Here is a 24,659-nt window from a genome sequence, read left to right as displayed (position 1 = left end):
GTCTGGTCTTTTCTCAAATTATTCTAGGGCTTATGGGTGTGGTTTTCCGGACCTGGCCCTTCTGTGCAGATTGAGGGCCAGTAAATCACTCTATACTTTCCCCTACAGGTCTATAGGACAAGGAAGCCATACAAAATTTTGATTTAACTAATGTAAAATAAGTTTATATCAAAACTCTCATTAACAAACAATTGTTGGCAAGTGATTAAGAGCAAAGATTTTGGAACCAGGCTAGATTGCATGGATTTGAATCTTCTATGTTTCATCACTTTTTAGCTGTGTGATCTTTGGCAAATTATTTAATTTTTTCTCTTTACCTTATATCCTAAAGTCATTGTGCTATTTAAATGAATAAATATTTGTAAAGCCCTTAGAACAGTGCCTGGCACACATTAAAGCTCTGTTTGCTAAGAGTATTTTGTTTACCTTTAGCCTGCTATTTCATACTGTTTGATTATTTGCCTCATTCATCCTTCATCCCCTAGCTGGGTCTATGGCTGGGTTGATATAAAGTTGTACTGGCTTTAGTAGTGGTAGTACGTGTCCTTTTACCAGTTAATCACATGGACCAGGATTTATAGGGAACTTTGGGTCCTGTCCCAGAGTGGCTAAAGTGAGGGGGAGATGCCTGCCATTTTCTCAAGCTGTTACCAACCGGTAGTAAAAGTACTTAAAGATAATTGTAAGTAATCAGATTGGCCCCTTTCTTTCTTCTGGGCAGGGGGCTAGAATGGAGAGAGGGGTTGAGGATTCTTTTAGAGAGAAATTTGAAGTCAGCTTCCCTATGGAAACCTGAAGATAGGCTAAGAATTCATGGATAGGCATCCCCTATTCATGGATAGAGCCCTCTCACGGGCAAGCAATACTGTAGAACTTGTGAAATGCAAGAAGACATTTTCCCATCAAATTTGAAATCATTCCAGGGTCTTTCAGTTCAGCTTCTTGCCCATTTTTTCTCTTAACTGGAAAGATGCTGGAAGCCTTGATGGCCTTTTCGGATTCTTTTCAGTCTGGTGCATCTGAAACACCGGTAAGTCTGGGGTACTCATTTGGAGGAAAGTACCCTCAACTCACCTTAAGAGCTCCTGCTACGGACGGTGGCCTGACTTCCACGGGTAGGGGGCACAATCATTTCTCGCGCCTGTCTTTATTAGCATCACCCTGAGTTTTGCTTCTCGCCGCTCAGTTTCCCTTAAACGCCCAGGGCTCAGTAGAGGACCTCTGGCTGGTCAGTGCGCTTGCGCAAAGGACCGGCGGCTGAACTGGCTGGGCTGTCTTGCCCCCAAGGGCTGTGCTGTCAGGGCGCCTGCGCAGAAAGCCAGTAGGCTGGCAACGTTAAAAGGACTCGCTGCCAGCGTCGGGCGGTCAGTGCGCCTGCGCGAGAGCTGAGCGCCGCGGTTCTTGACTGTGCTGCGCCGGACGCTGTGTGGAACGATGCAGGGAGCCAATTCGGAGCAGCCCCCGAAGCGGCCCCGCTGCGATAGCAGCCCAAGGACGCCGCAGAACACCCGTTTCAAAACGGCGGAGGGGTCCCCGGATCCCCTACCCTCAGACCACAAGACCTGGAACCCGGAGCAGGTGTGCCTCTTTCTGAAGCGCAATGGCTTCGAGGATTCCGCACTGCTGGACCGCATCCGAGGTAGCAGGGCTAGAGGGCTGAGGGGCTGGGGGACGGCGACCCGAGGCGGTGACCGCAGGCCTGAGGCAGGGCGCCTGCGGGCAGTGAGCAGGGGGCCTCAGAGAGGACCCAAAGCGGAGGAGCGAGACGCGACGCGGGAGGCGGCAGAGGGACGGACCCGGGGCGGGGGCGCCAGGGCGGGGTGACCTGAGGCGGAGAGCCTCTGAGAAGGGGGCCTGAGGCGGGGGAGACCTGGCGTGGGAGGCGGCAGAGGGGACGGACCTGAGGCGGGGGCGCCTGAGTGGGTGATACCCCGAGATGGTGGAAGGAGAAGTGGGGCGTCAGGAATGGGGGTCCCGTAGGAAGGAAGCTAACATTGGGGCTTATGAAGCTGCGTGGGGCAATCGGGCTAAGTCTTCAGGGACTTGCCACCCCGGCGCCGGACAGGTGAGACTCTAGAGATTTCTTTTCTTTTCTTTTCTCTTCTCTTCTCTTCTCTTCTCTTCTCTTCTCTTCTCTTCTCTTCTCTTCTCTTCTCTTCTCTTCTCTTCTCTTCTCTTCTCTTCTGTTCTCCCCTCCCCTCCCCTCCCCTCCCCTCCCCTCCCCTCCCCTCCCCCCCTCTCCTCTCCTCTCCTCCCTTCTTCTTTTTCTTCTTTTTCTTTTCCTTCCTTCCTTCCTTCCTTCCTTCCTTCCTTCCTTCCTTCCTTCCTTCCTTCCTTCCTTCCTTTTTTCTTTACTTTTCTTTCTTTTCTTTCTTTCTTTCTTTCTATCTGTCATCTATATATCTGTGTAGATAGATATATAGATGTACATACATATAATTGATTTCAGAGAGAAAGGGAGAGGGAGAGATAGAAACCCCAATGATGAGAGAGAATCGTTGATCAAACCCCAATGATGAGAGAGAGTTGTTGATCCGCTGCCTCCTGCACGCCCCACACTGGGCATTGAGCCCACAACCCCGGCCCGTGCCCCGACCGGAATCGGGTCCCTTTTTTGGTTAGAAGACCCTTTTCCTCAGACCTTGGCCAGAGGATTGCTGTCATCCAGGCCCACCAGGCTTGGAGATCCCGCAGCGCTTGAACACTTTCCCCGTTAGAGTGTATTCTGATGCTTCATAGTTTCTCTTTCCTTTACACACCCATTTCCCCGTTAGGGTGTCTTCTGATGCTTCATAGTTTCTCTTTCCTTTACACACCCATTTCCCCGTTAGGGTGTCTTCTGATGCTTCATAGTTTCTCTTTCCTTTACACACCCATTTCCCCATTAGGGTGTCTTCTGATGCTTCATAGTTTCTCTTTCCTTTACACACCCATTTCCCCATTAGGGTGTCTTCTGATGCTTCATAGTTTCTCTTTCCTTTACACACCCATTTCCCCGTTAGGGTGTATTCTGATGCTTCATAGTTTCTCTTTCCTTTACACACCCATTTCCCCGTTAGGGTGTCTTCTGATGCTTCATAGTTTCTCTTTCCTTTACACACCCATTTCCCCGTTAGGGTGTCTTCTGATGCTTCATAGTTTCTCTTTCCTTTACACACCCATTTCCCCATTAAGGTGTCTTCTGATGCTTCATAGTTTCTCTTTCCTTTACACACCCATTTCCCCATTAGGGTGTATTCTGATGCTTCTTAGTTTCTCTTTCCTTTACACACCCATTTCCCCATTAGAATGAATAAATATTTGTAAAGCCCTTAGAACAGTGCCTGGCACACATTAAAGCTCTGTTTGCTAAGAGTATATTCTGATGCTTCTTAGTTTCTCTTTCCTTTACACACACCCATTTCCCAAAACTTGGGGATTTCCCAAAGGGGATGGAACTTGTTGGGTTAATCTCTGAATTCCCAGGAAATAGCATTCCAATTAGGGGTCAATGTATGTTTGTTGACTACTTGCAGAGCTTGGTAATGATCATGTTTTCTTCTCCAAAACCAGTTTCTCTGGCTAAATCTGGACACTGGGGTTGTTCAGTTGGTCTCTGGACGCCCAGCAGCCCACCACTCGGCCATGTCACATGGGGAGGTGTGCAGGTTGTGAGTTTTAAGCAACTTGACTGACTCATCCATCCACTTGAAATCTATTCAACTTCCCCTTACTGCCTGTGAAGCTTAATTTATCTGGCTTTGTCCTCAGTAGAGAGGTGGTGTGATTTGCATATTCTGTGAACTTTTGCAATGTTGGCTGCAGCCCTGTTTGCCTAGGCTGGGGGACTAGGGTGGGAGGAACTTCAGTGGTCCAACGTAAAGATAACTTGATGTGTATAGAAATTGTACTTCTCTTTTCCCCTCTCCCCGTTTTAATTTCCTCCACTACTGGGATTGGAATTTTTCTTTGAGAAGTAACAAGTGGGGATGAAGTAGTTTTACAGTTTCTGTCTCCAAAATGTGATTGGCTATGTTGCCTCTCTGTTTCAGTGGTGTTCTGTAGATTAATTCATCAACTTTCAAAATGACCTGTTCTCTTGAGTCCACCGTCTAATGCCAATACGAGACACTGCATGCTTTTAATTAGTAAAAACAGATCAAGTGTTTGCAGTTGCTCATTTCTTACTGCCTGCTTTGTCTTGACCAAACTTTAGTCAGGCTTCTCTAACTCTTGTTTGCCTCCAAAACTGAGCAAACACTGCACAAGTGAAATATGCCCTCTGGTCAGCTTTTCCTGGGGACACTGCCCTGTCAGACCCCACTGGGGTCCAATACCCTTCAATGATTCTGCTTATCTCCGCTTGCCTCTCCTTAAGTCTAAAACAACAACACCACCATTTTCTGTTTGATTTTTAAAAAATATATATATTATTGATTTTTTACGGAGAGGAAGGGAGAGGGAGAGAGAGTTAGCGATGAGAGAGAAACATCGCTACTGGGATGTGCCCACAACTAAGGTACATGCCCTTGACCGGAATTGAACCTGGGACCCTTGAGTCCACAGGCTGACACTCTATCCACTGAGCCAAACCGGTTAGGGCCTGTTTGATTTTTTAAAAATGTATTCTTATTGATTTCAGAGAGGAAGGGGGAGAGAGAGAGAGAGAAACATCAATGATGAGAGAGAATCATTGATTGGCTGCTTCCTGCACGCCCCTACTGGGGATCGACCCCACAACCAGGGCACATGCCCTTGGTCGGAATCAAAACTGGGACCCTTCAGTCCACAGGTGGACGCTCTATCCAATGAACCAAACCGGCCAGGGTTTCTGTTTGATTTTGAGCTGATTATTTATTTTTGAGATTGGATTGTTCTCCCTACTGCAGCAATCTTTCTAAGTCCAAATTTGTTTTTATATGACAAAACTAAGCACAAGGTGCTGGGGTCCTTTTCCTCATGATGAAATACAGTCTTACAGGAACCCTGAAATTCAGAGGCTATAATATATATATTTTTACAGGGGATGTGTTTGAGGTCCAAATATGTTAACTAACTTTCCACAGGTTACACAGCTAGAAAAAGGCAGAGTTTGATTTTAAAGAGGTCTTTAGATTCCAGAATTCATGCCAACTATACCTTAATAAGTGTTCTCTTCAAAAACCATTGGATTCCCCTCAACAGTAAAGGAACAAACAAATCAATAAATAAATAAAAAAAATTGGAGCCCTAGCTGGTTTGGCTCAATGGATAGAGCATTGGCCTAGGGACTGAAGGGTCCCAGGTTTGATTCCGGCCAAGGGCACATGCCCGGGTTGTGGCTTGATCCCCAGTAGGGGATGTACAGGAGGCAGCCAATCAATGATTCTCTCTCATCATTGATGTTTTTTTCTCTCTCTCCCTCTCCCTTCCTCTCTAAAATCAATAAAATATATTTAAAAAAATAATTGGAGAGTATTCCCAAAGTTATAAAATCAACTAAGAGGGAGGGGAAAAGAATGGAAAAATGAGCAAAACATAAGAACAGACTATTGACAACCGGCCAGGAAACAGAAAAAGACATTGTCTCAAAAGTAATTGTAAAAATACTGATTTTTAAAAAAATATATATTTTATTGATTTTTTTTTTTACAGAGAGGAAGGGAGAGGGATAGAGAGTTAGAAACATCGATCAGCCGCCTCCTGCACACTCCCTACTGGGTATGTGCCTGCAACCAAGGTACATGCCCTTGACCGAAATCGAACCTGGGACCCTTCGAGTCCTCGGGCCGATGCTCTATCCATTGAGCCAAACTGGTTAGGGCTGAAAATACTGATTTTTAAGTTTAGTTTGGAAAATGTTTAAAGGTTGATAATAGGTGATAGGTGCCCTGGCCGGTGTGCTCAGTGAGTTGGGTGGCATCCCTTGCATGAAAGCGTTGCTGGTTCTACTAGTTTTCCCCGTCAGGGCACTTGCCTAGGTTGTGGGCTTGATCCCTGGTACAGGGCATTGTTGGAGGCAGTTGCTCAATGGTTCTCACAGATGTTTCTCTCTCTCCCTCTACCTTTCTCTCTTTCTAAAAAATAATAAAAATATTTTTAAAAGATTGATAAGAGAAGAAATGAGTAATCCAATATTAATGAAATTGTTAGTAGAATGGGGAAAAGTAGATTATAAACTGTAATTTTATTTGTGTAAAATTATGTAATTACATAGGTAAATGTCTTGAATGATATCCAAAATGTTAACAGTGGTTATCAGGAGAATGTAAGTTTTGATATTTGATATTTTTGTATTGTTTGGATTTCTGAGATTGCCTAATTTTTTTTAATATGCATATTTATTGATTTCAGAGAGGCAGGAAGAGAAGAGAGATAGAAACATCAATGATGAGAGAGAATCATTGATAGGCTGCCTCCTGCACGCCCCCACTGGGGATCGAGCTCCCAACCTGGGCATATGCCCTGTATGGGAATTGAACCGTGATCTGGTTCATAGGTCAATGCTCAACCATTGAGCCACGCTGGCTGTGCACCTTTTCTTTTTTCTTTTCCTTCCTCCCTCCCTCTCTCTCTCTCCCTCCTTTTCTCTCTCTCTCTCTCTCTCTCTCTCTCTCTCTCTCTCTCTCTTTCTTTCTTTTTACGTGACTGTGAAAAATAGATATTTTTATAAAAAATATTTCCCACCCACCTCCACCTCCCCTTTGGTAATCATCATTACCTTTAGAAAGATTTTTGTTTGTTAGAAAATAAATAGTCCAGAGTTCTAGAATCTGAGGTCAGGAAGGACTAGAATTAATTATATAGAAAGAGAAAGAAAAACCATATATGTAAGTCTTTCAAAACACAGAGTATTGTGTGCTTTACTTGAAGGTTTTAGAACTAAATCAACACTTGGCCATCCCTCAGGCTGTGGGTTTGACCTGATTATTCTAAGAACAATAGGATTTCCCTATCCCCTCCCAAACCTTAACTGCTTTAGGAGGAAGCTACCAGTTTTGCAGCTGCACTTCCTTGCAAATAATTTACTCAATTAATTAAAAAATGTTTACCTGATTTATTATAAAAGCCTTTCTAATTAAAAGTAAGACCTTCTCAGATGCAAATAGAAAAGTGCCACAGTCCCACTGCCTGTAGTGGATGCACTCAATAAATGTTAATCTGAGTAAATTCTGGTGGGTTCAAATGGAAAGAAATTGTTGTAAATACTGAAATCATTCATCTCTTTTTTACCTTTTCCTCCATAGAAAAGGAAATCACAGGTTCATTACTGTTCAATCTTGATGAATCTCATCTTGATAATCTTGGAATAAGGTAAGAATGATAAAATTCACATTGTAGCCAACAGTGCTTGCTATCTTTATTTATTTTTAAACATTTTTTTATTGATTTCAGAGAGGAAGGGAGAGAGAGATAGAAACACCAATGATGAGAGAGAATCATTGATCAGCTGTCTCCTGCACATCCTACTCTGGGGTTCGAGCCCACAACCCCAGCATGCGCCCTGACCGGGAATCCAACCATGACCTCCTTGTTCATAGGCAAACGCTCAACCACTGAGCCATGTCAACTGGGTTCTTGCGGCCTTTTTATTCAACTTTGAGGGACAAAGCCCAAGATTGCTAATATTAACTGTCTACATTTTAAATCTTGAAAGTATTTTATTTTATATTTTTAAAAAATATATTTTTATTGATTTCAGAGAGGAAGGGAGAGGGGAGAGAGAGAAAGAAAGAGATAGAAACATCAATAATGAGATAGAATTATTATTTTTTAAAATGTATTTTTATTGATTTCAGAGAGGAAGGGAGAGGGGGAGAGAGATAGAAACATCAATGATGAGAGAATCATTGATAGGGTGCCTCTTGCATGCCCCCCACTGGGGATCAAGCCCGCAACCCAGGCATGTGCCCCTGACCAGAATCAAACCCAGGACTGTTCAGTCCACAGACCGATGCTCTATTCACTGAGGCAAATTAGCTAGGGTGAGATAGATTATTGATCATCTGCTTCCTGCACCCCCCCCCACCGGGGATCGAGGCAACCCAGGCATATGCTCTTGACCGGAATCGAACCTGAGACCCTTTAGTCTGCAGGCTGATGCTCTACCACTGAAGCAAACCAGCTAGGGCAAATCTAGGAAGTGTTTTTAAAACAATCCACAGTTTTAAACAAAAATACAGTTGTTTTTGTTTGTATTTGCTGTGTAAATTCTGTTTAATATTATTAATGATTCCTATTTTTTAAAATGAGCCTTTGCAAAGTTGGTAGCAACCAAATTTTTACTCTCAATTTCAGGATTAATTGAATTATACACATCAGAATATAGTTAAGAACTCATAGGGGCAAAAATGTTGGCAAGAAGAATCAAGTCTAGAATCCTATCTTGATCATATTTCTAGAACTTTTAAAGCTATCTTAAGACTGGAATATGTCTCGGTTATTAGATTTAGAGACACAAAATAATTTGGCACTTTTTAGTTAATTAATTTGGGACAAGTTATTTAACCTTCAGGTTCTGCACCTGTGAAATGGATAATAATAATAAAACAATGTATGTCAAGTGATTAGTACATGATAAGCCCTTAATAAATGACATATATGTTTTATATATATCTTTATGTATGGCTGGAGGTTCTAAGGTCTAGATCAGTGTGGGTCCATTTAGAAGACCTCAGTTGAGTCCTCACTGGTTTGGCTCAGTGGATAGAGCATAGGCTTGCAGACTGAAGGGTCCCAGGTTCGATTCCGGTCAAGGGCACATGCCCAGGTTGTGGGCTCAATCTCCAATGGGGGGTGGTCAGGAGGCAGCTGATCAATGATTCTCTCTCATCACTGATATTTCTATCTCTCTCTCCCTCTCACTTCCACTCTGAAATCAATAAAAATATATTAAAAAATAAAGACCTCAATTGAGGCCCTGACCAAGTAGCTCAGTTGGTTAGAGCATCATCCCCATATACCAAGGTTGTGGGTTCATTCCTGGTCAGGGCACATACAAGAATCAATCATCAACTGATGAATGCATAAAATAAGTAGAACAACAAATTGATGTTTCTCTTTCTCTCTCTAAAAATCAATAAATAAAAATTTAAAACACATAAAACTCAATTGAGGATGCAATATTTAAATATTCCTTAAAATGGAGATTTTGCTTCTTTTAGAGAATTGACAACAGTGGTGAAATGTAGTCTTTTCTTATGGAATTCCACTTACCTAAATGTTGTTTGTGGGAACAGTAACCAAAGAATCAAATCAAGAGATTATTCTGAATTGCTTTGTGTACTTGTTGCTTAATAATTGATAACAGAAGTAGATTGTGAAAAAAGATCACTGTTCCCCCCCCCCCCCCATTTATTTTTATAAAGAGTGGAAGAGAGGAAGACAGGGAGGGGAAGAGAAAGACAGAAACATTGATGTGAGAGAGACACGTGGATTGGTTGCCTCCCACACGAACCCGGACCAGGGCTGGGGATCAAACCTGCAACCCAGGTACATGCCCTTGACTGGGAATCAAACCCTTGACCCTTCGGTCTGAGGGACAACACTCTAACCCAGTGGTTCTCAACCTTCTGGCCCTTTAAATACAGTTCCTCATGTTGTGACCCCAACCATAAAATTACTTTCATTGCTACTTCATAACTGTAATTTTGCTACTGTTATGAATCGTAATGTAAGTATCTGACATGCAGGATGATCTTAGGCGACCCCTGTGAAAGGGTCATTCGACCGCCAAAGGGGTCGCGACCCACAGGTTGAGAACCGCTGCTCTAACCACTGAGAAACACTGGCCGGGGTGAAAATAGGGACCTCATCTTGCTTCTTCATAACCACATTTCAACCCCCTTCTCTTTCTCAAAGTCTCCCTTACTACCTATTTTCTATGTATAATAGTTGCTTACTATTTTTTAAATATATATATATATATTTTAATTAATCTTTATTATTGAGATTATTACGGATGTCCCTCTTTTTTCCTCCCATAGCTCCCCCCCACCTGGTTCCCACCCCAACCCAGGCCCTCCCCACCCTATTGTTTGTGTCCATAGGTAATGCATACATGCATATAAGATCATTGTCTAATCTCTTCTCGCACCCCCCACACACACCCCGTTTCCTCTGAGAACCATCAGTCTGTTCCATTTCCATGCCCCTGATTCTATTCCATTCACCAGTTTATTCTGTTCATTAGGTTATTTATTTATTTGATTTTTAGATTCACTTGTTGATAAATATGTATTTGTTGTCACTTTGTTGTTCATGTTTTTTATCTTTACCTTTTTCTTCTCCCTCTCCTTAAAGAATACCCTTCAGCATTTCATATAATACTGGTTTGGTGGCGATGAACTCCTTTGGCTTTTTCTTGTCTGTGTAGCTCTTTATCTGACCTTCAATTCTAAATGATAGCTTTGCTGGGTAGAGTATTCTTGGTTGTAGGTTCTTGCTATTCATCACTTTGAATATTTCTTGCCACTCCCTTCTGGCCTGCATGGTTTCTGTTGAGAAATCAGTTGATAGTCACATGGGCACTCACTTATAGGTAACTAACTTTTTTTTCTTTGTTGCTTTTAAGCTTCTCTCTTTGTCTTTTGCCCTTGGCATTTTAATTATGATGTGTATTGGTTTGGTCCTCTTTGGATTCCTCTTGTTTGGGGTTCTCTGTGCTTCCTGGACTTGTAAGAGTATTTCTTTCACCAGGTAGGGGAAGTTTTCTGTCATTATTTCTTCAAATAGGTTTTCAGTATCTTGCTCTCTCTCTTCTTCTGGCACCCCCATAATTCAGATGTTGGTATGCTTGAAGTTGTCCCAGAGGCTTCTTACACTATCTTCATATTTTTGGATTCTTTTTTCTTTTTGCTCTTCTTGCTGGGTGTTTTTTGCTTCCTCGTATTTCAAAACATCCATTTGATTCTCGGGATCCTCTAGTCTACTGTTGAACCCCTGTGTATTATTCTTTATTTCTGTCAGTGTATGCTTAATTTCTGACTGGTCCTTTTCCATTTTTTTTGGCATTCTCACTAAGATCCTTGAAAGTCTCACTAAGTTCCTCAGAGGTTTCTTGAAGATTCTTGAGTAACCTTATAACCATGGTTTTGAACTTTATATCCAGTAGTGTAAAATATATTTTTATTGATTTCAGAGGGGAAGGGAGAGGGAGAGAGAGAGATAGAAACTGGGAATCAAGCCTGCAACATAGGCATGTGCCCTTGACTGGAATTGAACCTGGGACCATTTAGTCCATTGTCCGACACTCTATTCACTGAGCCAAACCAGCTAGGGCAAGTTGCTTACTATTTTAATTGGATGGAATTTGTTCCAATAGAGTCTTTCTTTTAAAGGAAACTATATACTTTGTGGACCCAAATATTATTCTTTTATTAAATAATATTTATAGAGGGCTCACTATGTGTTAGACACTCTTCTAGGAATTAGGGACACATGAGTAAACAAAATAAACAAAATTCCAAAAGGAACACCATATGGCATACTTATGTGCCTGCCTCTTATAACCCTGAGGTAGATTCTGCAGGACTCCTCATGCTGTGTTTTCCTATACAGCGGCCACTAGCTACATGTTTAAATTAATTTAAATTAAATATAAATGTCAATTCCTGCCCAGCCAGCGTGGCTCAGTGGTTGAACCAGGAGGTCAGGGTTCAATTCCTGATCAGGGCATATGCCTAGGTTGTAGGCTTGATCCCCAATAGGGAGCATGCAGAAGGCAGATGATTAATGATTCTCTCTCATCATTGATGTTTCTATTTCTCTCCCTTTCCCTTCCTCTCCGAAATCAATAAAAAAATATATATATTTTAAGGAGTCAGTTCTTCAATTACACTAGCAATATTTCACATACTCAATACCACTTATGGCTAGTAGCTACTATGTTGGACTAGACAGACTTTACTTTTCCATCATGGCAACGTTCTACTGGACAGAGCTGCCCTTGAGGATCCTAGTGGGGCCAGCGAAACTTGTTCCTAGCAGTACCAGTGCAGCAAACTTCCAATATACCCTTGTACTTTTTCCTGCTCTGCCGGGGTCGAACCCCAGCAGGTCCAGGGGTCCCCAAAGGTGTGGACGGAGTCGGTGAAGAAGGAATGACATGGAGGCAGCGTTCAGGTGATCATCATAGCCAGGTTCTGTAGCTAGGTTCTCCAGACTGGTTCTGTAGCCAGGTTCTGTACAGGCTCTCCAGTCAGGTTCAGTGTCCAGGTTCCAGTCAGGTTCTCCTGCCAATCTCTGTAGTCAGGTTCAGTCCAGGATCCCTTGCCATGTTCTCCCGCTAGGCTCTGTCTCTAGGCTCCGAGGCCAGTCCCTTTCCAGGATCCTCCGGCATGCTCTCTCCAGCGAAGTTCTTCTGTCTCTAGGCTCCGTGTAGGTTCTGTCTTCTTGATTCTGTTCTAAGTTCTGAATTGTTGTCTTGTTGCATCTGTATTTATACCAGTTGATTCTAATCCTGTCAATTTCTATTACAAAGGTTAGGGCGTTTCTTATCTCCATTCCAGGGAGTAAAGATTATGTAGCTTAAGCATGATTGTTTGTAGTTAAATTGATTAACTACCCGACTAGCACTTAGTTAAGGAGTTTCATCCCCTCCCTAACTTCAGGGGAAAATCCCTACCTGGGGATTCAACCTTTCTCGGAGAGGTGACCTTGGTTAAAACACAGCACCAAGAAGGTGAGCAAACATATTAAGAACCGTATGCTATATATGCCAGGTCCCTTGAAACAGCAAGGATGGACCGGCTCCCGGCACCGCTCATTTCCTGTTTCACTCTTCCTAGTCCCCCACTCTTATTCCCTGGATTCACATCCTAAAATACATTACCTCTATGTCAGCCCTCATCCTAGACCAGGGGTGGGAAACATCCAGCCTGTGGGCCATATAAGGCCTGCAAAATCATTAATTAACTCACCCTAGGGGTGAGTTAATTAAATGTTTGACCAAATATAGTAGGCTAATTTTTAAGTTGATAATTTTGTGTGTCTGGAGAATGATGTTATAAATATCCAAATGGCCCTTGGCAGAGAAAAGGTTCCCCACCCCTGTCCTAAACTCTGCTTTCTGGGGAGAATCCAGTTTAGGCAAGTACTTGTATTTCCTTAATTTTATGATCTGCTGTTGATTTAAAAGGTTTTTCTAGGAAATAAGAAACATTGTCACATTAAATGTGTGCCCCCTCTATCCTCCCTCTTTTTCTCTAAAAAAATCAATGAATACATTAAAAAAAAAAACAGCTGATGAGGAGGATAGAGGACTAGTAAAACACAAGATATGGTGCTTTGATGATTATCACCTTAGGTCTCAGGGTACAATATAGACGCCAATTGTAGCGTTTCTGACTCCAAGTCTATGTAGGGCTTTTAGCAAAATATTAATTTTTTCAATCCAGTTAGCTAGTAGATCAGGAAAGGTGAACCCCTTGCCTGCCAACAGTCAGCTGGGCTAATATGCCTGGACCATTTAGTAAGTGTAAATTAAACCAAACCCAGCTTTGGTTACCTGCCACAACAAAAGCCAAACTTGTGAGATAGGTACTGGTGTGAAGGAAAGAGGTTTTCAAGTTCCAGCCACTTGAGAAAATGGGGGACTCTCATCCCAAAGCCATCTTAACATCTCAGTGGAGGCAGGGGTTTTTATCAGGAAGGAGAGGGGAAACAGAACAACGAAATCTGGGAGGGGGCTGTGGATGTGCAGGCAGTTTTTGTTGGTCCAAACATGGAACTTGTCAGCCAAGTCTGGTGTTCAAGCTGTCCCAGGCCCAGACAGGACTTAGGATACCCGGTTTCTACAATATGCTCAAGAAAAGGCTGTAATTGATTTATGGCAGGCATAACTAACCATGCCTTTGTGGTAATTGTTTTAAAAAAATATATATTTTATTGATTTTTTACAGAGAGGAAGGGAGAGAGACAGAGAGCCAGAAACATCGATGAGAGAGACACCGATCAGCTGCCTCCTGCACATCCCCCACTGGGGATGTGCCTGCAACCCAGGTACATGCCCTTAACCGGAATCGAACCTGGGACCCCTCAGTCCGCAAGCCGACGCTCTATCCACCGAGCCAAACCGGTTTCGGCTGTTTTTTAAAATATATATTTTTTATTTCAGCGAGGAAGAGAGAGGGAGAGGCAGAAATGTCAATGATGAGAGAGAATTGTTGATTGGCTGCCTCTTACATGCCCCTACTGGGCATGGAGCCTGCAACCAGGTCATGTGCCTTGACTAGGAATTAAACTGTGACCTCCTGGTTCAAAGGTCAATGCTCAACCTCTGAGCCACGCTGGCTGGGCTTGTCATTCCTTTTAATCTTCTGTAATGATTATTATTACGCAAATCATGATAAATTTGCTTATCCTGTTAAAATTTTAGGTCCCTGGGGGAGAGAAAGAAGCTGCTTAATTCTATGCAACTGAGTCAAATTCATGTTGATACAGTCAAGGTAAGAATAATCTAAGGTTATTATGTTTTTATTTTATTTTATTTTTTTAATATCTTTATTGATTTCAGAGAGGGAGAGGGAAAGAGAGAGAGAATCATTGATTGGCTGCCTCTTGCACCTCCCACAATGGGGATTAAGCCCACAACCCAGGCACGCGCCCTTGACTGATCGAACCCAGGACCCCTCAGTCCGCAGGCCGACGCTCTATCCACTGAGCCAAACCAGCTAGGGCAGTTTCTTATGTTTTTTGAGTATAAAGTGAGAATAGAAGGAAATCTGCTTCTCAGTAATAGGATTGTGAATAATGGGTTTTGGCTTTTTTAAGCTTTCTGCATTTTCTAAGGTAAGTACAAAATATTTACATCAAAGGAAAACTAAAATATTTTAAACACATAGAGAAGCATAGATCACTGCCCAGCCTGTCAAATCTTAACATTTTGCCCAACTTGCTGCAAATCTATTGTTTTTAGAACAAAATATTAGAAACAATGTAAGAGTTCCTTTGTACCCCTACTAGATTATATTTTCATCCTTTCTTCCTCAAAAGGAATCACCATCCTGAATTGGTGTTTAGTAATTTTCATGAATGGCCTTGGCTGATGTGGCTCAGTTGGTTGGAGTGAAGTCCTATACCCCAAAAGGCAGCAGGTTAGTTTTCTGGTCAGGGCACATACCCAGGTTTTGGGTTTCATCTCTGGTTGTAGTTCATGTGGGAGGCAACTGATCAAAACTTCCCTCTCACATTGATGTTTCTCTCTCTTTCTAAAATCAATAAGGGTTATTGGGTAAGGATTAAAAAAATAATTTTCATGAATGTTTTGTACTTTTATTACATATTTGTGTATAGCCATAAATAACGTACAATATTGTTTTACATGTTTTTAAAAATTTTTACATAAATCATTTCACAGTAAGTAACATTCTAAACTTTTATTTAACATTATATATATTTTTTATATTTATGTATATATATATATTTTTTAATCCTCATCCAAAGAATTTTTTTATTGATTTGGGGTGAGGAAAGACAGAGAAAATAAAACATCGAATGGTTGCCTCCAATACTCGACCTGACTGGGGATCAAACCTGCAACCTGAATATGTGCTCTGACTGGAACCAAAGACTCTTGTGTGCGCAGAATGACACTCCAACCAACTGAGCCACACTGGCCAGAGCTAACATTCTATTTTTGAGAATCATCCACAGCGACACAAATAGTCCAAGTTACCCTTAGCCATAGAATAACTTTTGTTTTTTGTTAACTTTAGAAAGAGGAAGAGAGGGAGAGAAAACCAATGGGTTGCCTCCTACATGAACCCCAACTGGAGACTGAACTGGCAGCCTGGGTGTGTGCCCTGACTGGAATTGAACCAGCAACCTTTCAGTGCATGGGACAATGCCTCACCCACTGAGTTACACTGGCTAGAGCAACTCTTTTTTTATCTAAACAGCTTTACTGTGATATAATTCAGTACCTTACAATTCACTCATTTCCTTTTTAAAAATATATTTTTATTGATTTCAGAGAGGAAGGGAGAGGGAGAGAAAGATAGAAACATCAATGATGAGAGGGAATCATTGATTGCTGCCTCCTTCACACCCTGGACTAGGGATCCAGTCTGCAACCCCGGAATGTACCCCGACTGGAAATTGAACCACCACTTCCTGGTTCATAGGTTGGCACTCAACCACTGAGCCACACCTGCCAGGCTAAATGTTTTTTAAAAGCTTCTCAAGTTGATTAGTCATTATTATAATCTAAATTATAAGAGTTCTTTATATATTCTGGATACAAGTCCCATATCAGATATAAGATATGCAATTTTTTCTCCCATTCTGTGGATTGTCTTTTTTACTTTCTTATTGGTATTCTTTGGAGCAGAAATTTTTAAAATTTTGATGTAGTCTAGTTTACCTATGTTTTCTTTTTTTGCCTCTTGTGCTTTTGGTGTCATATTTAGGAAACAATTGTCTAAACCAAGGTTGCACACAACCTTTTTTCTTGACTCTGTTTTCTTCATGCTAAATTTAGTTAAATTGGCCTCTAAAGCCAGGAATTACATAATGGTGAGGAGGAAATATAGAGCTTAACACAATAGGCACTAATTTGTCAAATGTATTAATCTTAAAGTGCAATGCCTGCTTTATGTATTTTCTCTTACCTATTATGTGTTATTATAGAATCACCAACTCTGAATAATCTTTTTCTAATGAGTCCCTCTTTCCTTTCTTCTGGGTAGAGCTGAACACTCCTTTGTTTGTTTCTCCCCATTCTCTTTCCCTGCTACTCTGAACATAGATTCTGTTATCTTTCCAAGAGGGCAGAAATGATACCTTACCCATCTGTTATCCCCAGTACTTGGCATATACAGAGGATTTAATAGACTTGTTTCATTTTGCTTGGCTAGTAACACAGTAGAGTATATAGCCTTTAAAAGTGACAAGTAGCCCTAGCTGGTTTGGCTCAGTGGATAGAGTGTTTGGCCTGCGGACTAAAGAGTCCCGGGTTCAATTCCGGTCAAGGGTACATGCCTGGGTTGCGGGCTCGATCCCCAATAGGGGGCATGCAGGAGGCAGCCAGTCAATGATTCTCTCTCATCATTGATCTTTCTCTGTCTCCCTCTCCCTGAAATCAATAAAAATATATTGAAAATAAATAAAAGTGATAAGTGGACCATGTAACTATATAAAGGAGCAGTTTATTTATTTTTGTTAATCCTCACTGGTGGATAATCTTTCATTGTTTTTTAAAGAGAGTGGGAGGGAGGGGGAGAAAGAGAAAGACAGACAGAGAGAGACACATTGATTGGTTGCCTCCTACATGCACCCCAACCAACCGGGGCCTGGGATCAACCTGCAACCCAGGTAGATGCCCTTGACTGGGAATTGAACCCTCAAGCCTTTGGTGTGTGGGCTGATGCTCTTACCACTGAGTCTCCAGCCAGGGCTTCTTTGAAATTTTTAACAATACATAGATTCTTATTTGTTTGTGATGGTTGCATTGATTTCCTGTAAAGGGGAAGAAATAGACTAGTACAGTAAGTCCTCATTTAATGTTGTGAATACTTTCTTTGAAATAGCAACTTTGAGCAAAATGACATATAATGAAACCAGTTTCACTAAAGGCTAATTGATATAAATAAGAGTTAAGTTCCTATGGCATATTTCTGGCCACAAAAACATCACCAAACCTCTAAATAAGGACCCCAAATACTTGTAACATAAAACATTGAAATTAATGTGAACTATACATACATTTAAGAACAATTAATAAAAACAAGGTAAGAGAATGATTTTCCAATATGCTTATTCCAGTTCAGGATTGCAAGTGGCCGGACTCCATCCTGGCAGCTCAGGATGAAAGTATGACCTTCCATCACAGGGTGCTCCCACATGCACATCCACATTCACTCAGACTTGTAGACATGCCAGTGAACCTCATGCACACATTTTTGGGGTGTGAAAGGAAACCGGAACACCTGGAGAAAACCCATGCAGATGTAGGGAGACGATACAAACTCTACACAGACAGTGGCCCTGGCCAGGAATCTTTTTTTTTCTTTCTTATCAACATTATAAGGAAGCATTGTTTATTGAAATGATGTTATTCAGTGACCTGCTCTTTATGATTTTCATGTATTTAAAGATTATGGAACTTGTTTTTTTTCTGCAAGGATATTCACAGGGTTGAATTATGACATTTATGGGTCCTTCTCCTCCAAGATATTTTGACATCCTCCTTGGTGTATTATTAGAAGTGACTAAAATTGTTATCTTTTACATTATAAAGTAGTTTTATAGAACAGGGTGAAAAAATTCATACTCACTAAATACCAACCATAAGTCAAATTTTTATTAATGTACATACATATTGTTTAACAAAGTTGTAAATTCTAGGCATTACTTGACTCAGGCTTTTGGTACCCAATGTGAATTGAGCTATTTTTAAACTCATCGCCAACATGTTTAAATGTTGGACCAGATGACCCCTTTAAGATTCTTTATAGTGTTGAGCTTCTGTAATTCATGTTTTATATATTTCTGTGTATGGACATGGTACACTTTAATTGTAAAGCATGTTAACATACATTAGTTGGCAATAGTGCTTCAACAGTAGTTGTTGAAAACCTGTGTACCAGACACACAGTTTGATGGGTTCTGAAAACATGGCAGTAAACAAGACAGACAAGGTTCTTCACCTTCCAAAATTCCATATATTTTTAAGGAACTTCAATTTGAAGCAGTTTGAAAATTTACCAGGCTCCTTTTTTATTCTGTAGCTTTCTCTTTAAAAGTCAGTTATAGGTAGTTAAGAAAGATGTATTTTTAAAGAAACAGAGAGGGACATTAAATCTTCACCCATATTTAAAGCTATTTAGAGTAATGGTGAATTTATCTTTAATAAGTATACATATTTCTGAGTGACATTATAAGTATTATATAATTTACTAGTGGCCCAGTGCACAAAATTCATGCACGTTAAAAGGGACTTAATTAGAGGAAATATTTTAATATTGCTATTTGCCCTCTCTCTATAATAGAAGTGTTAGAGCTGAAAGAAAATTAGTAAAATGTATATGGAAATCTCCCTCCTGTCAGAGTCTGGGGTGTGCCATGGGACCTAGAGTCAAGTCCCTGCCTACCACCCATACGCACTTAAACGCAGGAGACCCAGACCCAGCCGGCCCCACCCCCATCAAGCCCCTCCAGGCGGGGGGATGCAGCCTCAGGTCCTCCAGCCCAGCGCCAGGTGGGGGGCGTAGTCTCAGGTCCCCCATCCTGGTGCTGGCATGGGGGCGCAGCCTGAGCTCCCCCATCAAGCCCCGCCAGGCGAGGGGTACAGCTTGAGGTCCCCCGTCAAGCCCCGCCAGGTGGGGAATGCAGCTTGAGGTCCCCTGTCAAGCCCTGCGGGGCAGGGGGCATTGCCTGAGGTCTCCCTGCCTGGTGCCGGGGTGGGGGCGTGGCCTGAGATCTCCAGGCCTGGCACTGGGGCAGGGGGAGCGGCCTGAGCTCCCCCACCAAGCCTCGCCGGGCGAGGGGTGCAGCCTGAGGTCCCCTGTCAAACCCCATGGGCAGGGGACATGGCCTGAGGTCCCCCATCAAGCCCTGCAGGGCGGGGGGCGTGGCCTGAGGTCCCCTGTCAAGGCCCGTGGGGCGGGGGGTGCAGCCTGAGGTCCACCGTCAAGCCCCGTCAGGCGAAGGGCGTGGCCTGAGGTTCCCCGTCAAGCCCTGCCGGGCGGGGGGCTTGGCCTGAGGTCCCTCGCCCCAGACAGGCACCATGCAGCCTCAGGTCCCTGCTCGCCCCAGACAGGCACCATGCAGCCTCAGGTCCCTGCTGTTCAGTCGTGATGTTACGGCGTCCCAGCTAATTTGCATATTTCTCTATTATATAGATAGATATGTTCCTGCCTATGATTTCTTACCTATATGATAGGAGGGTTTTTTCTTTTCTTTCTTTTTCAATCTTTCTTAGGATTTTAGTGGTGGGTACTATATAGATACATTCAGAAAAAGATGTAGACACAATGCCAGTAGTAATATGGCTTATGTGATCTGAATGAGAGTGTTAAAATAGTATGTTTAACTTGAATACAAGACTAACTTATTAATGGCTAGTTAAGTAATATATAATAAAAATATTGAAATCCTTATATTTCTGTTTTTAGGTTCATTAGAAGAAGTAAAATACACCCAAATCTAATATACTTAATCTGTCTAGTAGTGATATCTAAATAAGATAATGATATTAATACCTTGTTATTTTCCTTAGTATTAGTCTTGAGACTAATTAAATGGCTTTGACTTTGCACTATAGATAGGCATGGCTACATAAAAATTTTAAATAGAGTTATGAATTTTTACTTATATTAGTTTAAACATAATTTTCTAGGTTATTAATGATCCTATCCATGGCCATATTGAACTTCACCCTCTCCTTATCCGAATCATCGACACACCTCAATTTCAGCGGCTTCGATACATTAAACAGTTGGGAGGCACTTACTATGTTTTTCCAGGAGCTTCACACAATCGATTTGAACATAGTCTAGGGTAAGAAGGGGATCTGGGTGGGGAACTTACAGTTACGTATTAAGTATCTTCTCTATCTCATTAAATGATTGTCTGGTCTTTTAGAGAATAGTTTTACAAAAATGGTAATAATATGAAACATTCGAGGTTTTGATTTACTATGCTATATTTTATTTATTTTATGTACTCTTATAAGCCACTATAGATCCTTCCTAGGAAAATAATGTAAGTGTCTATTGAGTGGTCATTTGGTTGAAATATTTGTGTTTAAAAAAAGTTACTGGTATAATTAACTTTGTAAGTTTGATTATATAATTTTCTTGTAGTCCCTGTATAGTTGTATACAGATTGTCCTTTGAAAACAGGAAATGTATAAATCAGATAAGCATTCATAAACTCAGAGAAGATGGCGCTTCCTATGCATACAACTAAGTGGAGACTGTGGTCTGTTTTTCCATTATCAAATGTAGGGGTGGGGCGCGTGGGGACGTGGGAAAAGAATAATCAAAGAACTTATATGCATACTAGAGGCCTGGTGCACAAAAATTTGTGCACTCGGGGTGGGGGGGGTCCCTCAGCCCAGCCTGTGCCCATTTGCAGTCCAGGACCCCTTGGGGGATGTCCACCTGTTGACTTAGGCCCACTCCCAGGGGGATCAGGCCTAAGCTTGCAGTCAGACATCCTTCTGGCATCCAGGGAGCCCTTGGGGGATGTCCGACCAAAGACTTAGGCCCCCAAGGGAGCTGTGATGAGGAAGCTGGGGTGACAGAGGAGCCACGCTATCCTTCCCTGCCGCCCTGAGTCGGGTCGCACACGGGACACCCGGACAGCAGGCGGGCGGGCTGGCGGATCGCTGCTGCCCCGCCCGGCCGCCCCGGGTCGGGTCGGGTCGCACACGGGACGCCTGCCGCCCCAGGTCACAGATAGCAGGCCTGAATGGCAGCAGGGCAGGCGGGATGGCGCTGTCCCACCCCACCACCCCAGGTGGCAAATAGCAGGCCTGGATGGTGGCGGGGCAGGTGGGATGGCACTGACCCGCCCTGCCTGCATTATACAAATTAGCCACCATCTTTGTTGGCAGTTCATTTGCATATCACGCTGATTAGCCCATGGGAGGCGTAGCGAAGGTGTGGTCAATTACCATGCTTGTCCATTATTAGATAGGATGGACACAGACAATAGAGTGGTGAAGGCCTGGGGCAGGATGCTGGGGGTGGGAGTAGGAAGGGGGGGTATCTAATACTTTTAACAATAAAGATAGTTGTAATTCCAGTTTGGTCCTGGGAGTGTGTCCATGCAGCATCGACCTACTCTGCCACTATTTTTAATCTCTGAACAATAAAGATGAATTTTTAAAATAAGTAGAGCCAGGAGGACATAAACAGGGAAGAACTAGACAATTTTCCATATTTTCTTTTAAGAACTCATAGTATTACTTTTAATATATATATATTTATTGATTTCAGAGAGGAAGGGAGAGGGGAGAGAGAGAGAAACATCAGTGATGAGAGAGAATCATTGATTGGAAGCATTTTTAATTATCCAGAACACATGTATCTACTCAGATGTTCATTCATCAACAAATATTTATTGAAAACTTGCTAGGCCCTACCAAATCAACAAGATAGCAATTATCTCTAACCTCATGGGGCTCAACATTTAGAGAAGAAAGGTACTGTATTCATTCAGAAATTACTTTCAGAGGGAAGTGCTAAAAGTGCATTTAATATTTGTTAGGCATTTTATCTCTTCAATCTGTGTTGTAAACATTACAAAGTAGAAGTCCTCCCTCTCCCCAGCCCCTGGCAACCACCCTTCTACTTTCTGTTTCTATGAATTGTACTATTCTAGGTACCTCATATTAGTGATATCATACAATATTTGTCTTTTTTGTGACTGGCAGTTTCACTTTGTATAATTTCCTCAAGGTTCCTCCATGTTGGAGCATATGTCAGAATTTTCTTACTTTTTAAGAGTAACTAATATTCCATTGTATGTATCTATTACATTTTGTTTATCCATTCAGTGGTGGACACTGAGTTGTTTCTACCTCTTTGGCAATTGAGAACAGTGCTGCTAGGAACATGAGTGTACATATATATCTTAAAGACCCAGACTTCAATTGTTTTGGATATATACACAGAATTGGAGTTGTTGAATCATGGTAATTCTAGTTGTAAATTTTAAAAAAATATGTTTTTATTGATTTCAGAGAGGAAGGGAGAGGGAGAGAGAGAGAGAGAAACATCAATGAGGAGAGAGAATCACTGATCGGCTGCCTCTTGCATGCCCCACCCTGGGGACTGAGCCCATAACCCAGGCATGTGCCCTGACTGGGAATCGAACCGTGACCTCCTGGTTCTTTGACACTCAACCACTGAGGCACACCGGCTGGACTAGTTTTCATTTTTTGAGGAACCACCCTAGTGCCTGCATTATTATACATTTCCATTAATAGTGTACAAGGGTTCCAATTTCTCCACATCCAGGCTAACACTTGTTATTAATTATTTTGTGTTTTTTTGTTTTGTTTTTGAGTAATAGCCATTCTAATGGGTGTGAGGCATTGTTGTTTTGATTTTGCATTTCCCTAATGATTAGTGATGCTGAGCCAAGAGGTCCTGCTTTGGGGATTCTGTTTGTGTGTTCCTATCAAGTTCCGAAACACACTATTCTGTTAAGTTGCCTTAGAGATATATGACAACATTTGAGAAACATTAAAGTTCTTCAGGGCCAAAATATCACTTGTATCTTCAAAACTAAAGAGTGATTTCTTTGTTTTGTTTTGTATTTTTTGCTCTGCAGTGTAGGATATCTAGCAGGATGTCTAGTTCGAGAACTGAGTGAAAAACAACCAGAGCTGCAGATAAGTGAACGAGATATGCTATGTGTTCAGATTGCTGGGCTTTGTCATGATCTCGGTAAGCTATACAAAAGCCAAGGTTGTTATGAAAAACTATAACATCTTTGAAAATAAAAAATCCAACTAACCAAGAGAAATATGAAAATTGTGTTTTAATTCTTCAGTTAACATTAATATAAATGTGCCACTGCATCTTCCTAGAATCATCCATAAGGCCAAGGGGTTGCTATTTCATTTTTTTGTAGCTTTTCAGTGAATTTCCCATGTCAAACATCGTTGCTACAGGTTATAAGAAAGGACTTTCTGATAGTGAGGTTTTTCTAGTTACTCTGTTTAAGATGATGTGAATTTGATTTTTTAAATATATTTTTATTGATTTCAGAGAGAAAGGGAGATGGAGAGAGAGATAAAAACATCAGTGATGAGAGAGAATCATTGATTGTTGCCTCTTGCATACCCCGCACTGAAAATGGATCCTGCAACCCAGGCATGTGTCCTTGACTGGTCCCTTCAGTCTGCAGGCCAACACTCTCTCCATTGAGTCAAACTGGCTAGGGCAAGACTGTATTCTTTTATCACAGGAGTTTTGCCCCATCCTTGTAGTTTAGTCCTACCCTGATAATTTGTGTGTGCCCTTAGGGCAGGAAAGCGGAGGTGTCTGTGTTTCAATAGTGATACTTTTCTTTTTTAATGTTTAAAAAATATTTTTTTATTGATTTCAGAGAAGAAGAGAGAGGTAGACACATCAGTGATGAGAGAAAATCATTGATTGACTGCCTTCTGCATGCCCCCCACCCCACCAGGGATCGAGCCCACAACCTGGGCTCTGACCAGAAATCAAACCGTTACCTCCTGGTTTATAGATCAACCACTGAGCCACACCAGCTAGGCACTATACAGATACTTAAAGGGATAGGACACTCTCTTCACCATGTCCCCTTGGAGATGTCAATAGGATTAAATTTGATAGATTCCTGGTATTTTAAGAGGGAATCATTGGGAAATCTTTGCCAGTCCCCAGAAGTTTGAGTACTACAGTAATAGGCCTTTATGGGTGACATGCAAAAGGGCCCAGGCCTGGTCCAGGTGGGTTCCCTCTCCAGCAAAGTAATTCACTTCTACAGAAATTCTGATAATTCCAGAATTTGGTTTCACTTCAACCAAATTTCATATTAGTAAATGTTATGAAATGTTAAAATCACTTATGATTAAGATAAACTTGTGATTTCCACTTTGATGGTTCATATTATTGGTAAAAACCCAGGAAACAATCTCAACGTGTGTATATTTATTCTGAATATATTATCTGCATTATAGAATTTACATAAAAATAGATGTTTTAAAGGATGAGCATAATAAA

At 41.8% G+C, this 24,659-nt stretch overlaps 1 protein-coding gene across 3 annotated transcripts in view; it reads left to right on the top strand.

Moving 5' to 3' along the window:
* Positions 1-1,359: 1,359 nt before the first annotated feature.
* SAMHD1 (SAM and HD domain containing deoxynucleoside triphosphate triphosphohydrolase 1) overlaps positions 1,360-24,659 on the top strand; it is a 64,940-nt gene continuing 41,640 nt past the window's right edge. The window contains exons 1-5 of one of the 3 annotated variants that reach the window (XM_059706079.1): positions 1,360-1,639; positions 7,206-7,272; positions 14,336-14,405; positions 20,297-20,457; positions 23,242-23,357. In XM_059706079.1, the coding sequence (XP_059562062.1) occupies positions 1,435-1,639; positions 7,206-7,272; positions 14,336-14,405; positions 20,297-20,457; positions 23,242-23,357 (619 nt within the window). In that variant the 5' untranslated portion in view covers positions 1,360-1,434. Of the gene's footprint in view, positions 1,640-1,936; positions 2,066-7,205; positions 7,273-14,335; positions 14,406-20,296; positions 20,458-23,241; positions 23,358-24,659 lie in introns of those variants that run through there. The other 2 variants (XM_059706078.1, XM_059706080.1) reach the window with 2 other exon arrangements.

This window comes from Myotis daubentonii, chromosome 8 (genome assembly GCF_963259705.1).
Source record: "Myotis daubentonii chromosome 8, mMyoDau2.1, whole genome shotgun sequence".
NCBI classification, from domain to species: Eukaryota; Metazoa; Chordata; class Mammalia; order Chiroptera; family Vespertilionidae; genus Myotis; species Myotis daubentonii.
The sequence above is the reverse complement of the archived record's forward strand: the minus strand, read 5'-3'. Positions and strand labels throughout refer to the sequence as shown.